This window comes from Acomys minous, assembly GCF_964271855.1.
Source record: "Acomys minous genome assembly, chromosome: 4".
In the NCBI taxonomy this organism is placed as follows: Eukaryota; Metazoa; Chordata; class Mammalia; order Rodentia; family Muridae; genus Acomys; species Acomys minous.
In genome coordinates, this window is record NC_140486.1 from 102,334,079 (window position 1) to 102,349,294 (window position 15,216).

Sequence of the window (15,216 nt, forward strand, 5' to 3'; positions counted from 1 at the left end):
CATTACAACCTTGAGGCACAAAGAAGAATTACTGAACTAAATAGCTACATATATCTGACTGACAGCTGAGTCAGATTTAATATTCAATACATCAAACAAGGAGGCCTTAGCCTAACAACTGTGCCAATCAAAAGCTCGTGGCTTCTGTAGACATGGGGTCTTCCACTGAAAACACCGTGCTATTCCTCTATTCCCACTGCTAGACTCGAAGTGTTTCTCTACCAGCTCCACATTATGTTCAAATAAATAGCTTGGAAACCTCAAACAAATCCTTCCTCAGACCTGTCTCAACCCAGCAGAGCCTTTGGAGTGGTTCATTATCTTTGTTTTGTTTTAGTGTGAGGGAACAAACTCAGTGCCGTGTGCATGGCGCTTTAGCCAATCACTCTACCACAGAGCTTACGGCATCAGCCTTTGCTGTTTAATCAGTATTTTTCTAAAAGAGACGAGGAAGGTGCAGCTGGGTAAACGTGTTTGCCATTACATCTGACAACCTGAGTTCAAGCCCTGGAGCCCACATGACGGTAGGAGAGAAGCAATTTTTACAGTTCTATCACACATCTACACATGCACCGTCTCCCCAAGCCACGCACCACTGCGTGCAGCCCACCTGCCCTGCCCCCCACAAAGTAAAATGTAACTTTAAAAAAATTAAGGTAGGGAAGAGAGGGGTGGGAGAGTGGGACTTCACAGCTTTTATTAGGATCTAGGCTAAGCAGGAAGTACACTGTGGAGTCCCACAGTTCTGCAGTTATGGAAGCTGGGAGTCCAGGTGGATTCTAGAAGGAGAACCGTGGGAAAATGACCAGGCTGATGTCCCGTCTAAGAATGCTGCAGCCGAGGCAGCTGACTTGGCTGATAAGAAACGGGTGCACTGTGTCCTCATGGGTAACTCATCTAACGGCAGGGAGGGGATTGGTTCTCCATACCTTTCTGGCTTCCTCAGCTGTGACAGAGCTTCCAGAGCCTTCATCTTTGGTGATCAGAGTAACTCCATCTAAAAAGTAACAACAATAAAGATGCTTCTCAACACGTGTACATGTATGTGTACACATATGCACACACACACATACAGACATGCATATGTACATACATGCACACCACATATATGAAAATGAAAAAGTTTTTTTTTAAAGGAAAGTTTTGTGTATATTTTAAGTAGCATAAATATTTGAAGAAACCAACACCACCTTACCCTGAACAACAATTTCCCAGAAATGATTTAATTGTTTAATTTCCACTTTCTCTCGAAGGGCTTCCAGGAAACTGTTGAAGCGCTGCTCTTCTGAAAACTGAGGGTGGACAAGAATACAAGAGGCCAGTCAGAGCAAATGCAAAGTAGCACTCACCTTCAACCAATGCACTGCACTCGAATCCATCAGAAATAAAACATGCTTTGGTAACTGGAAACTAGCAACTCAGACTGCTCTGTCCTTTGTGAACTGGCAAGCTGTCTATCCACAGGAGGCAGCTGAGAACTTCCTTTTTAACTTTCAGTGCAGACAATTTCAAACAAAACAACAGTTTGGTACATGTTCATGCAGCTCCTGCCCTGGCCATTTGACTTTAAGAACTGTCCATTTATCCCATCTTTGTTTCTTTCTGTGATCATCAGATTGCCCACAGGCCCACGTGCATGCTCGCTGAGTGCTCTACCACTACACTACGTTACCCCAGCGATACTCAACCACTCTTGCCCTGTGTATACCCCTATCTCTCACAGCTCCTGGAGGAACTTTAAAGTAAAAGTCAGTCATATTATTTTAACTATAAATATTACAGGGCTGAAGAGATGGCTCAGAAGTTAAGAGCACTATCTGCTCTTCCAGAGGTCCTGAATTCCCAGCAACCACATGGTGGCTCATAGCTATCTATAATGTGATCTGGTGCCCTCTTCTGGCCTGCAGGTGTACATGCAGACAGAGCATTCATGAACATTAAATAAATAAATAAATCTTGAAAAAAATAAGTATTTTACAATGTCATATCTAGTATATCTATCTGTCTATCTATCTATCTATCTATCTATCTGTCTGTCTGTCTGTCTACTTTTTAAAATTAAGAAACATACTCATCTTGGCTCCTTGGAACATGGCTATAATCCTAGCACTGGGAAACAGAGGCAAGGGAATGAGGAGTTCAAGGCCGGCTTCAGCTGTATTGAGTCCTAAACCTACTGAGACCCTGTCAGTAGCCAGGGAGACTATACTGCAAGGGGGTTGGAGAGGACAACTATACGTCATCATACATCAGAAAATGTAAGTGGTCTTTAAGGAGCAAAGGACTACTTGGTATTTTGTTTCTTTGGATGAATTCCATGTTCTTATAAACTAATTTTACTGCTTATCACAGGTCTACATTAAGATGGACCAGTCTGCCTCCAGTGTAATTTGCTCCTCTTCCATCATGCTTTCCTTGTTGCTATGGTGATGTAGATGGAGCACAGGGCCTCATCCACACCAGGTTGCTGAGACTGAGATGGACAGTCCTACCTTTCCTTCTGTTTTCCCACCCAAGTCCTAACTGGACCTGTGGTGCCAACAGTGTATTCATCTGAGCCACCCTTAGCCTTTTCCTGATTTTACTTTTCCAAAATTTTGTTTTTTATCTGTAGGGTATTTGGACCATTTACTTCTGAATCTTTTGTTCTTTGTTTTGTTCGTTTTTTGAGACAGGGTTTCCCTGTGTAGCCTTGGCTGTCCTGGACTTGTCCTGGACTGGCCTTGAACTCACGGAGATCCACCTGCCTCTGTCTCTGCCTCCTGAATGCTGGGATTAAAAGTGAGTGCCACCATGCCCAGCTGAGTCTTTCATTCTAATTTTAACCAGCTTCTCATTTTCCTGTCATTCTTTGCAAACACCTAAATTATCTAAGTATTAATTTGTTCATTCAGCAAATATTTAATCAGCACCCACACAAAAACATACTCTACAACTATGCCAACTTTAAAAATACACCTTACATTTCAAACTGGCTCACTTTTTGCTTAGAGGAATAAAGCCCATAAATTATCTGGAAGAAGTTTTTAAGCATTTTCTTTTTTTGGGGGGGGGTCAAGACAGGGTTTCTCTGTGTCGCCTCAGCTGTCCTGGACTCACTTTGTAGACCAGGCTGGCCTAGAACTCACAGAAATCCACCTGCCTCTGCCTCCTGAGTGCTGGAATTACAGGCATGTGCACCACGCCTGACTTTTAAGCATTTTCTAAAAGTTCCTAACAAAACAAAGAAAACCTACTCACAACGCTGGGGAATTCATATTATTTGTAGGGTTCTAGGTCTCTTCTGGCATTCATATGCTTACTCCCGTCTTTGTAAAATCCTTCTCAGCAAACACACTAACATATACTTCCTAAGAGTTAGCTTATCCTTTGTTATGACAGGGCTACCAGAGGGAGCAATGGGCCTTTCCTTGGTTCTCTAAGCAGGAGCATAAAGCCTGTATGAACACTGGTGTCAGAAAAAGCTAACGTTGAGGGACAAACCCCTTTCCCAGCCCCAACAACCTCCGTTCTTCTTGAGAGACGATGACAACAGTTGCTGTGAGTTTAGTCATTTCCACTCCTCTGGATGTATTATAGTATTTGCAGTGAGGATGATGCCTTCCAAGACCCAGGCTTATTTGTGGGATGCTGATGGAGTAGAAGATGGGTGGCCATAGTTACCTGAATGGCTTCCTCCCGGAAAGCTTTGATGCAGTCCATACTCTTCATAAAATACAGTGTTTCATTGGTATCCAGAAACTGTTCAATGTGCCTTATTAACTGGAGACTTGCTAGAATATAAAATAACAAACTTATTTTCTGAGGAGTCAGGGATGTTTGTGAGACCATAGCACAGTTCTCGGTGCACATGGACTGTAAGGATGAACTCTTGCTCAAGAGCCTCAGAGTCTGGATGCATACTAGCCAAGTTTCTTTGGGGAGGGATAAGGTGCAAGATTCTATCTCTAAAGTCCGCATTTAAGAACTTTGGTGCCAGGCATTGTGGTCCACGCCTTCAGTATCAGAACACAGGAGGCAGAGGCAGGCAGATCTATGTGAGTTTGAGGCCAGCCTGGTCTATAAAGTGAGTTCCAGGACAGCCAGGACTAGTCTCAAAAACAAAGGGAGAGGGGGGTGGGGAGGGGAGAGGGGACAGAAATGGGGGAGGGGAGAGGAGAGGATAAGTGAGGAGAGGGAGAGAGAGAGAGATTTTGTAAGGAACTAGGAGCTAGAGGAATGGTTCAGCAGTTAAGAACACACACATTGCTCTTCCAGAGGCCAGGAGTTCTGTTCCCAAAACCCACATAGGGCAGCTCACAACAGTCTGTAAATCTACATCCAGGGAAGCTGATACCATCTTCTGGCTTCTATGGGCACTGCACTCACATGCACACATTCACACAGACATAAACACACACATAATTAAAAATAATACATCTTTTGAAAAAAGAAAATTGGTAGTACTTGCTATTTGTCAAGACATAAAATTAAATGTATGAAGTTGTTAGAATTATAGTTAAGCATTCTTTCTTTAGGTTATAGTAGGATGTTTTGTTTTATGTTTTTGTTTGCTTTTTTTATTTAAAATCTTGTTCTTGTACTTGTTTTTATTTTTAAATTTGGACAACTCAAAACTATCTTCCTTAATTTAGTCACAGGAAATTAATCCTCCAGCATTTCCCCTAACTCTGAGACACAGGGTCACTGTCAAAGGAAACCAGGCAATGAAAAGTAACAAGCTAGGAACAACCTACCTTTTACCAATCCCAGATCACATTAGGAAAGAGCAGTCCGCATCCATCACTAGAATGAGCAATCATTACTGTGTCTGTGCCCTTCCTGGACCTGAATATTTCCCATGCTTCTCAGCCCTGCACTAGCTCTGGATACTTAATAAGCAATAGCTGTTAGTGGGTAACAAATAAATGACTTGGGAAGTAGAAGGGCATTAATAATGTTATCATTTGCAAGGCAAGCTGAAACTTGTGGCTGCCTCACAAACAAAGAAAAAAAGGAATTTTTTAGTATGAAAACAGCAGAGGGAAATAGACGCATGCCCTGATCTAAGCTGAAGAAGAAACCAATGGAACATGAATACAATGGCCTTGAGGCACACTCTCCTTCACCCCTGAAACGACGCCATGCCTGGCTGCGTGACAGTTTATGCGGCATGGCCAAGACTCTCTAAGACTGCCATTTCCCAAATCATGACCTCATTTGAACACTGTTTATAATGCATGTGAGAGTGCAGTACTAAAGCAAGCTGCTTTTGAGAGTCACCTGCGAGGGCTCAGGGCCACTAACTCTGTGAATCAGCGGCCTGAACATTGCTCCGTGCCTTACAAAAGGCCTGAATCAGTGCCATCTACTCATTTCCTGAGGACCTTAAAGCATGCAGAAAGGATTTTTTTTTTAAATTGAACGAAGCATTTTCTCATATAGCAATTTCTCAGGAAGAAAAAAATATCCCCAAGCACCATTTCATCTTTCCTCCCAACCCGGAGATTATGATCTCCATTATTATAAAGCATTTGACAAATTTGAGGATTAAAGAAACACTTCCCTATGCAATTTCAGAAATCTCCCCCAATGCGTCCTCCCGCAGTAAATTAATATCCAAGCACAATTCAAAGGAGAGACAGCATGTTCCGATGGTCTTTTTAAAAAGGTAAATAATACAACCCTGACTATCGGGCAGGAGAAAATCATCAACGGGAAGCTCAAAGCAAACAAAAGCATTTTCTCTTTTCGGTTTGCAAAGGCAAAGTAACCAAATGGCTGGGATTTCTAATACAGCTCACAACAGCTTCCTTCGCAGTTTGTGTATCTAGGCACAAAGAATCCCGTGTAGAGGTCAAGGACACTAATCCCAGATACTCCAAGTCCTCGATTTCCTCTGAAATGACAGTGAGGAGTCTTAGGAAGCTGTAACGTAACTGCTTCTCTTGGCTTCATTTAGCACCCACTTCATTAGCTTGTCCTCGCGATATTTATTGTGGACGAGACATGACGCTATGGTCCTTAGCATTCAGTTAGGGTGAAGGTAAGCCCCTTCTCTTCGAGGACTGTATAGTCCACTGGAAAATGTAATATATACACACATCGGAACAATAATAATACTAACAACAACAACAACAATAATAATAACAATAGTAAGGTATAAGTATGAAGCGGGCTAGGAGTGTTATGAAACCATATTAACTTATTGGAAAAAACATGCATGGGGCTGAAATTTTTCACATTTTTTGTGATTACAGGAGACATAATCGATGAACATGGCTCTTAACTGAGCAATGAAAAGTAGCAGTTAGCCCAGGGAGCTGGCTTAGTGCATAGAGTGCTTACCACAGAAGCTCAAGGACATGAGCTCAGCTCCCCAGCACCCCTGTTACAAGAGGAACCCAGGGCATCTTGCTTACCTAGTCTAGAGCAGTCAAATTGGTGGCCTCCAGGCTCAGTAAGAGACACTATCTCAAAAAATAAGTGAAGAGTGACAGAAGAGGACACACAAAGTTGACCCCTGGCATAAACACACACAGCATGGAGGAGAAAAAGGGGACAGGACAGAGGTGCACAAGTGCCCAGAGTGACTGGACAAGAGTAAGGGAAGACAAAGGAGTAAGGCTTGGACAGAAACACTGGAGAAGGAACTTCAAGAGAGTATGTGCATGTGAGGAGGGTGGAGCTAGGCTCCCGAGAAACAGAAGGGGTCCAAGGCCAAGGGCTTAGAAATGACAGTATTTAGAGAAGGACAGAGGAATCAGCGCTGCAGGAAGCCACGAAGGAATCGTCAGAAGGAACTTATAAGCCAGGACTTGGAGCATCGATGGTAACAGAAGAAATAAAGAAGAGAGATAATCTGTGTCCAAACTTAAAAAAAAAAAAGGCTACATAAGGGCCCGTGAGACGGCCCAGTGGGCAAGGGCACGCGCTGCCAAGCTTGATCTGAGTTCAATCCCTGGAGCACACATGATGAAGGGCAGAACCAATTTCTACAAGCTGCCCTCTACACAGCACCATAGTGTGCCCACTCCTGCAACACACACACACACACACACACACACACATACACACACACATACACACACACACATACACACACACACATACACACACACACACATACACACACATACACACACACATACACACACACATACACACACATATACACATACACACACACATACACACACACATAAACACACACACATACACACACACACATACACACACACATACACACACACATACACATACACACATATATACACACACATACACACACATACACACACACATACACACACATACACACACACACATACACACACACACATACACACACACATACACACACATACACACATATATACACACACACATACACACATATATACACACACACATACACACACACACACACATACACACACACACACACACACACACACACACACACACACTCGGGAGAAAAAAACTACAAAGAAACAAAAAATACAAAGGATGAAGGGATAGAACTTATGGCACCTCAGGGGCTCATTAGCAATGAAGAGAAGAGGTTCTGATCTGTTTCACAAAACCTGTTTCCTTACCTGTTTTATCCTGAAATATCAAAAGAACATACTCATACACACTCACAAACACACAACACACATATGAGAGAGACAAGAGACACAAAGACAGACACAGACCAGCTTATAGAGAAAATACACAAACTCAAAAACAATAGGCCAATATCGCAGCCAACTGTCCATGTGCCACGGTAATATGTGGAAGAGGTAGAGAGAGAAAGGTGTCTCGACATCCTGTTTCTACTCATGAATGAAGCTTCCAAGAGCTGAGAACCTGCTCAGATGTAGTCTTTCGTGTGTGCCTGTCAAACTGCCTCGTCCTTTCCCCAAGAAGGCTGAGAAACTCAAGCAGATAAACACAATAACCTTCCAACAATGCCAACGAATATGAAGAGCTGGATTTGTCCTTATAGAAGCAGTCAGTCACGTGACCAGTGCATCTGGCCTGATTGTGAATTCTGTCCCTTTCCCCAGACAGTGTTGTGCTTCCCTGACTATAATGAATCACTTATCATCAGGGGATAGCTGTGGCGGATCACATGCTACTTACTGAGTATCAGGCGATGTGGACAAGAGACTTCCCTTCCAACTTTTGGGCCATGGTCCATTTCCCTACCATCTTTAATAAAAGCAAGCTGCAAGAAATGACTGGGAAAAACAATATTCCTTCCTACCTGCTTTATGCTTTGGCTCCCTTGCTCAGCTGTATGAAGGAAATGCTGCTCCCCAGGTGCTTTTCTCTGCCTTTCCACCAGCCACAGGGCTAAGAGACAGCCTACCAGTAAGTCACAGATCCAACTAGAACACACCAGAATGTTCTTCAGAATTAGCCAGTCACACAATAACACATATTAGCAGCAAATGCTAACAAATGGTCATTGGAAAGATCACTCATCTTAGGATACCACAGCAGGAGAAAGGCCTTTATTTATCTCCAGGAGACTTCAAAGGTATCTATTCTAGATTCGGCTATATGTGGGCTTAATATAGTAATTCAGATCTTGTTCATATGTGAAACGAGCCATGCATTCATGTCACATTCAAAGGCTGCCCAGACTCAGAAATGTTCCATCAGAGGAACTTTTCTTGTTTTATCTGAGGTACATGCCCTGTCACTACAGAAAACATCTGAGCCCATCCCAAGTCCTACAAGGCAGGATACCTTCCTTCTTAGCACATGGTAACAAGGGCAAGACACCTGGAGCCATAGCCCACCTGCCATCACCCACCACCTCTGACCTACAGAGAGAGTCTTCACTCAAATGCAAGACAGTAACCCCGAGCTTTCCTTCTTACCTAAGAAACAAGAAAGCAACAGGCTCTCTCAGCACCACATATAACGAGTGCCGAAGAAATCCTGAATGATTTTGCTGAACCCAGGTATCCCTCAGAATGCCTCTCAGTTTACTTCTCCTCACTGCTTCAGTGCCTCATGGGAAGTTTACTTATTGATCATTTTGCAGGTATCAGTGGTTAAATCATTTTTAAATAGTAAGAACAGATTTATATTCTTTGTTGTTGTTGTTTTTCGAGACAGGGTTTCTCTGTGTAGCTTTGGCTGTTCTGGATTCGCTTTGTAGACCAGTCTGGCCTCGAACTCACAGCAGTCCGCCTGCCTTCGCCTCCTGAGTGCTGAGATTACAGGCATGCACCACTACACATGGCCAGATTTATATTCTTAATGACAATGGTATCTTTATTATTAAAAATTACAAGGCAACAATAAAATTTATGCATTTGAATAAGATAAACATGTTAGGCCACGTTCCAGCAGATAAAACTCTAGGCAAGGAGTCTGTCGCCAATTAAACCCACACGTACATTACCCTCTGCTTCAAGCCAGAAGATTGGAAAGAATATGAGCTTGCTAATAAAAAGGAGTTGGTGGTATAGATTGTACAACAGGCAGCTAAAATGAGCCAGATCACAAAACAACTAGCCTCCTGTGCCTCTTTAGGACAGCAGTTCTCAACCTGTGGGCCACAGCCCCTTTGAGGGTCGGACGAGCTTTCCCAGGGGTCACCTAAGACCATCAGAAAACACAGATGTTTACATCACAATTCATAACAGCAGCAAAATTACAGTCATGAAAGAGCAATGAAATGGCTTCATGGTTCGCGGTCACCACAACACAAAGAACTGTATTAAAGGGTGGCAGCATTAGGAAGGCTGAGAGTCACTGCTCTAGGATATGAGTTGGCTGCTGGATGCAGAGCTTTTGAGTTTATCAGCCAGAAGGAAAGAGGTCACTCTAAATATTTGCCACAGGAAATGTAGCACAAGGAGCCCTTTCTCTCACAATGACGCGCTACGAAGCCAGCTGAGCATGCTCTGTAAGGCAGCAAGCGGCCAGACGCCCTTAGCACCTTTCCCTCTCCCTCTACCAACCCTCCTACCAATTTCCTGCCAGAATTTTCCTTTGACTGAACTTGCAGAGGTCTATAGACCTGAGAGAATAGCAAAGGCAAATGGCAGGGCCACCTCAGCCTCCTGTCCCCTGACCATCCAGTGCACACAGGGGTAGACTGAGGTTTAGCTGTTAGGGCCACCTGCTTTGAGCCTTATGAATTTACAGAAGAGACCGCCCCCCTCCCCAATTCTTGAACTGGATATTTCCAGGAGAACTGGATAGTAACAAGGTATTATTTAATATAAATAATAAAGGAAGACAGCTGGGCAGCATTTCTCTTTCCTCTCTAATGAGGTGGGACACAACAAAACCCAGCTAAGTGACTGAAAAGGTTCGCCAGCACATCTGAAGCTTTTTTAAGTTTTACTCTACAAAAACAGAGCCACATTAAAACCTTTAGTTTTACTAATTGTAACATCTTTAGCCAAGTGGCATACATTTCCTTTTTCTTCAGATTTAGCATGGGGAGACACAGCAGCATACCACCACGTGACTGTGGAAATACAGAGAAAGTCCTAGAAGCAACTGAGTGACTTCCTGGAGGACCCATGTGCTCACAAGGGTCAAGCTGGATAGCAATGTACAAAAAGAATGTATTTAAAATATTTTTTTCTAAACAACAAAGACAGGCAGAATTGTTTTTTTGTTTGTTTGTTTTTGTTTTTGTTTTTATTTTTCGAGACAGGATTTCTCTGTGTAGCCTTGGCTATCCTAGACTTGCTTTGTAGACCAGGCTGGCCTCGAGTTCACAGTAATAGGCCTGCCTCTGCCTCCCAACTGCTGGGATTAAAGGCGTGTGCCACCACGCCCGGCCAGAATTGTTTTTTAACCTAAGGTTCCAACAAGTTTTCCTTGGATAGCTGTGCTCCTTGCTTCAATTTTTACAATCTCTAGTGAATATTCTTATTGGGGAAAAAGAAATCAAAAGACACAGAATTACAAAAAAAAAGCATAAACTTTATGAGCCTGAAAATGGCCTTTAAAATTGTCTGTTCAAGCAGCAGTGAGTTAGACACAGCTTGCCCTTTGCCCCTTAAGAATTGGTTCTGTTGAACTCTGCCTCATAATCCTTCAGATAGCAGCACAAGTGGTGTGGCTCCTTCACAGAAAGAGGAAAAAAGGCTACGCCAGGCTCTCCATCACCATCACACGATGCATGCTGGGTAGCAGGGGAGCTGAACTAAGAAAACACAGGGCTGACCACCTCAACAAAGAGGCGCAGCTCTGGATTTTATTATTAGTATTATCATCATTATTATTAACATCATTATCACCATCTCTTTCTAATAAGTAAAAAACTCAATTAAAATCTCACCATCTAACCTCCACAAGTTCCATCACAGACCATTTTTTCATGCTTAACGATTTTCTCATTAAATGCAGTAATTTCTTACAAATTGCACTAATAAAAGTAAGTCCTGCTGGGTGTTTCCTCCCTTCTTAAATGCTGTCTTTTCATTGATGTGTTAAATTAAAACCCCAGGCACAGGGAGCAGAGTAAATGCAAAGCCTTTATTGTCAGAATCTAGTCCTAAGGACTACCAGATCTCTCTCAGTTTATTTTTGTTTTTATTTGTGCTAACTGTGACTCTTACTTCAGTAGCTACAAGAAGGGAGGATATTGAAGGCCTCTTGACCGTTGCTTACTCTGTAGAATAAAAATGGTAGCAGGAGCTAAGGCGAAACTAGAAAATGGCATCCAGTTAGGCTACAGGCTATGAACTTGCCACATGTAAAAAAGCATGACAGCATATCACTTTTAAACCGGAATGGATAATATTCTTCATTCTACACAGTTTGGTTGTAAGACCAGCTCTCCTCCCAGGGCAGGCAGCAAATTTTAAATTTTGCGGTCAAAGAATGAACTCCACAGCACTTATGATCTTGCTTTTTTTTTCTATTAAAAACATATACATTAAACATTAAAAGCCCACTGAACATTTCCCAGAAAGCCTTAAGGTCTTCAATTAATACAAGAAACACAGCAGTGAAATACAGAACAAAAAAAAAATCTTCTCTTAAAAAAAAAATCACACCATACTAATAAAAACTAAAGCAAAGGAAGACTTTCTCACTTTCTCATTAAGTAAGGAAGAGATTTCTTTGGCTCATTATGTAAAGTATACACCATATGTTTATGTACTGTATATGTCATATTCCTAAAAGAATGCACTGGGCTTGGTGTTGGAGGCAGAAGGGAAAGAGAAAGATGATTTCTACAAGTTCCCAAGGTCCTAGAATTCTAAAACTTGGCAAAAAGTTACTAAAATAAAAGAGGTATGGAGAAATTGAGAGGCTTACCATCTTGATTTGATCCTATTCCAGATAGGCACTAGGAAGAAAGAGGATGCCAGATGACAGTTTGCAGTGACTGTCTGGCTTCATACCTGAGTAGATGTTGATGTCACCAACTACTGCAGGGACTAAGCAGAAGGAAGTGCAAGTAGCCATAGTAACAGCACAGCCAGGAGGAAACAGTCTGGAACAGGAGACCAATCTGGCAATGGGATCCAATTAAAACTTGGTAATTGAATGAAATTGAAATCTGTGTATCAGCTGACGCTATACAGTGAGTGATGAGTCAGACTCCACACAGGCAGCCAGCTGAAGGTGCTTCCGGGCAGACCAGAGGCAGAGGCAGCACACTGCTCACACAACACAGCAAGAATTTGAGTCATTCTTGAAATATCAGTAGTAGGCATTTCAAACAGTCACATTCCACAGAAATCCTCTAGAATAACACTGTACTAACAAATGCAGCACCTTTCCTTAAGAACTCCTCAGAGCTTCACCTTTTCCTCCCATTTACATTTTGTATTGCTTAATGAAGAAAGTTTAATATTTAGAGTTCAAAATATAAAAATGCTGTATTTCTGTCTGTGGGGACTAATCTTCGACAACTCTCCTAGACTTGGAATCACCTAGGAGACGTATCCCCGGGTGCATCTCTGAGGGAGTTTCCAGACTTTAACGAGGAGGGAAGACCCACATTCTAGATGGGTAGCTGTGATGGTATGAACAGGAGTGGCCCCATAGACTCATATTCGAATGCTTGGTCACTAGGAAGTGGCACTATTAGGAGGCGTGGCCTTGCTGGAGGAAGCATGTCACTGGGGTGGCCTCTGAGGTTTCCAACGCTCAAGCCAGGCCCAGTGTCTCTCTTCCTGCTGCCTGCAGCTCAAGATGTACAACTCTCAGCGAACCTCGCCAGCACCGTGTCTGCCTGCGTGCCACCGTGGAGATCATGGATTAAACCTCTGAACCTGCATGCCAGCCCCAGTGACATGTTTTCCGTTTTAAAAGTTGTTGTAGTCATGGTGTCTCTTTCACAACAACAGAACACCGACTAAGACAGTACCATCTCATAGACTGGGTCCTAGACTGGAAATAAGAGAAAACAAGCAGAGAAACATCATTGCTCTCCCTTTGGCTGCAGATGCAGTACGAACAGCTACCTCCCATCCTGCCACCACGTTTTCCCTGCTACTAAGGACAGTCTCCCTACAAACTGTGAGCCAAAAAAAAAAAAAAAAATCCCTTCAGTAAGATGCTGTTGTCAAGTATTGTGTCACTGCCATGAGAAAGTGCATGGCAGGAAGGGATCAGCGGGAATACTGTTTGGCTTCAGCACAGGGTTCACAGAAGAGGCTACAAGAACTACTAACATGTTCTGTCTCTTCTTTCATAGGTCTAGACTTTGGGAACTGATTTTTTTTAAAATCAAAGAAAAAATTCTAGTGCTACTCAAAAATTCAAATTTTTGCTACTTCCAAGCTCTGGTCTGTTAAAATTAACAACAGAAACAACGTAACTATGAGCTGGCAGTATGCAGAGAGTATAAGAAAACAGGGAAGTCATTTTGTCTCACCAATGGTGGACTAATCACATTACCATGGTAATGAATTACAACATAAGAAAACTGTGAGTAGACATTGCTACCTACAGGTTCTGAAAGCACGGGCATTTTCAGAGTAAGACTGGGAAAGAGAAAAATATAGACTTTTTTTTTTTTTGATAGAATAGCATGAGTAAGCACAAAGAGAAGAAGAAAGTGCATGCCAGGAAGGGATCGGGGGAATACTGTTTGGTTTCAGTACAGGGCTCACAGAAGAGACAAGAATGCTGGGCCAGAGCTGAAGCATGGAATCAGATTGCCGCAAGTCATAGACGGTGGACTGATTCCAAAAACATGATGCATGATTAAAAAGGGCTGACCCACTTACCATAAGCTAAATCTGTACAAACACATGGGCTAGACTGAAAATAAGAACTTTATGGATAATTAATATAGGATGCTGGAGTTGACCAATGGTGAAATAATGATAGCTTGGGATAACACAGTGGTAGTTAGGATGGAAAGAGAGATGTGAGGGAATGAATTTAGAAATGAAGGAAATTTAAAATCACCACAAAGTAGTCTGAAATGTTTAGACAATAAAGGGACAAAAATAACAAAACCAGCAAATCGTGTTTGGGGGAGGTGCCACTAATAGCATGAACACTAGAAAAGGTCACTTAGGTTACTTTGGGGGCGTGGCCCTTCCCCGACTTTTATGACCTACTCCTTGAACACTCCCTCAACCTGTCACTAACTTGCATCTGGACTCATACAGCTGCCTGCCCTCCTACTGCAGAGCAACTTTCCTGCACTTTTCCCCTACTGAAGGCCTGTGTCCAGTCTCAGTCCTTTATAGACCACTTCTGTGGTGACTTCCTCCAGAAGTATTTAAGTCCAGATCTGGGTGACTTAATGTGCTACTCCTTTCTCTCCGACAGCAATTCCTTCTAGATGCTCAAACCAAACATCTGGGAGTCATTCTTGATCTTCTTCCTTTGCCCAGGCCTGATCCGTGGAACTGTGTGCTGTACTTTCAAATCAGATCATGGAGCTGACCTCCTCTCACTGCTCCTCACTCCCTGTCCCACGGTGATTTAACACGGCAACCTGCTCATCGGCTGCCTCCATCAGGCCTACCTTTCTCACTGTAAGACACAGGTCACTCACATCGCCTTCTACTCATCACCTGTCAGTGGTTTCCTGGATCTCTGTGATGCATGCCCCCCCCCCTGCTCTGAGCTCCCCTACTTCTGTCCTCCAGGAACTCCCCTGGTTTCCCTGAGGGGAGCCATGTGCATTCTGCTTCAGAGGAGTGTGTTCTTCCTGCCCGCAAACTCACCCTGCAGACTCACTGGACCTTTCCTTCCACAACAGAGAGGCCTCCAACCCTCCTAAAACAGAGCAATGTATCT

General features: G+C 43.0%; 1 protein-coding gene across 1 annotated transcript in view; it reads right to left on the bottom strand.

Annotated features, from left to right (window-relative positions):
- Positions 1 to 15,216, bottom strand: part of XRCC5 (X-ray repair cross complementing 5) — an 89,655-nt gene that overhangs the window by 9,927 nt on the left and 64,512 nt on the right. The window contains exons 17-19 of the mRNA XM_084778380.1: positions 3,664 to 3,773; positions 1,196 to 1,292; positions 930 to 997 (exon numbers count right to left, since the gene is read on the bottom strand). Coding sequence (XP_084634506.1) covers positions 930 to 997; positions 1,196 to 1,292; positions 3,664 to 3,773 — 275 coding nt within the window. The remainder of the gene's footprint in view (positions 1 to 929; positions 998 to 1,195; positions 1,293 to 3,663; positions 3,774 to 15,216) is intronic.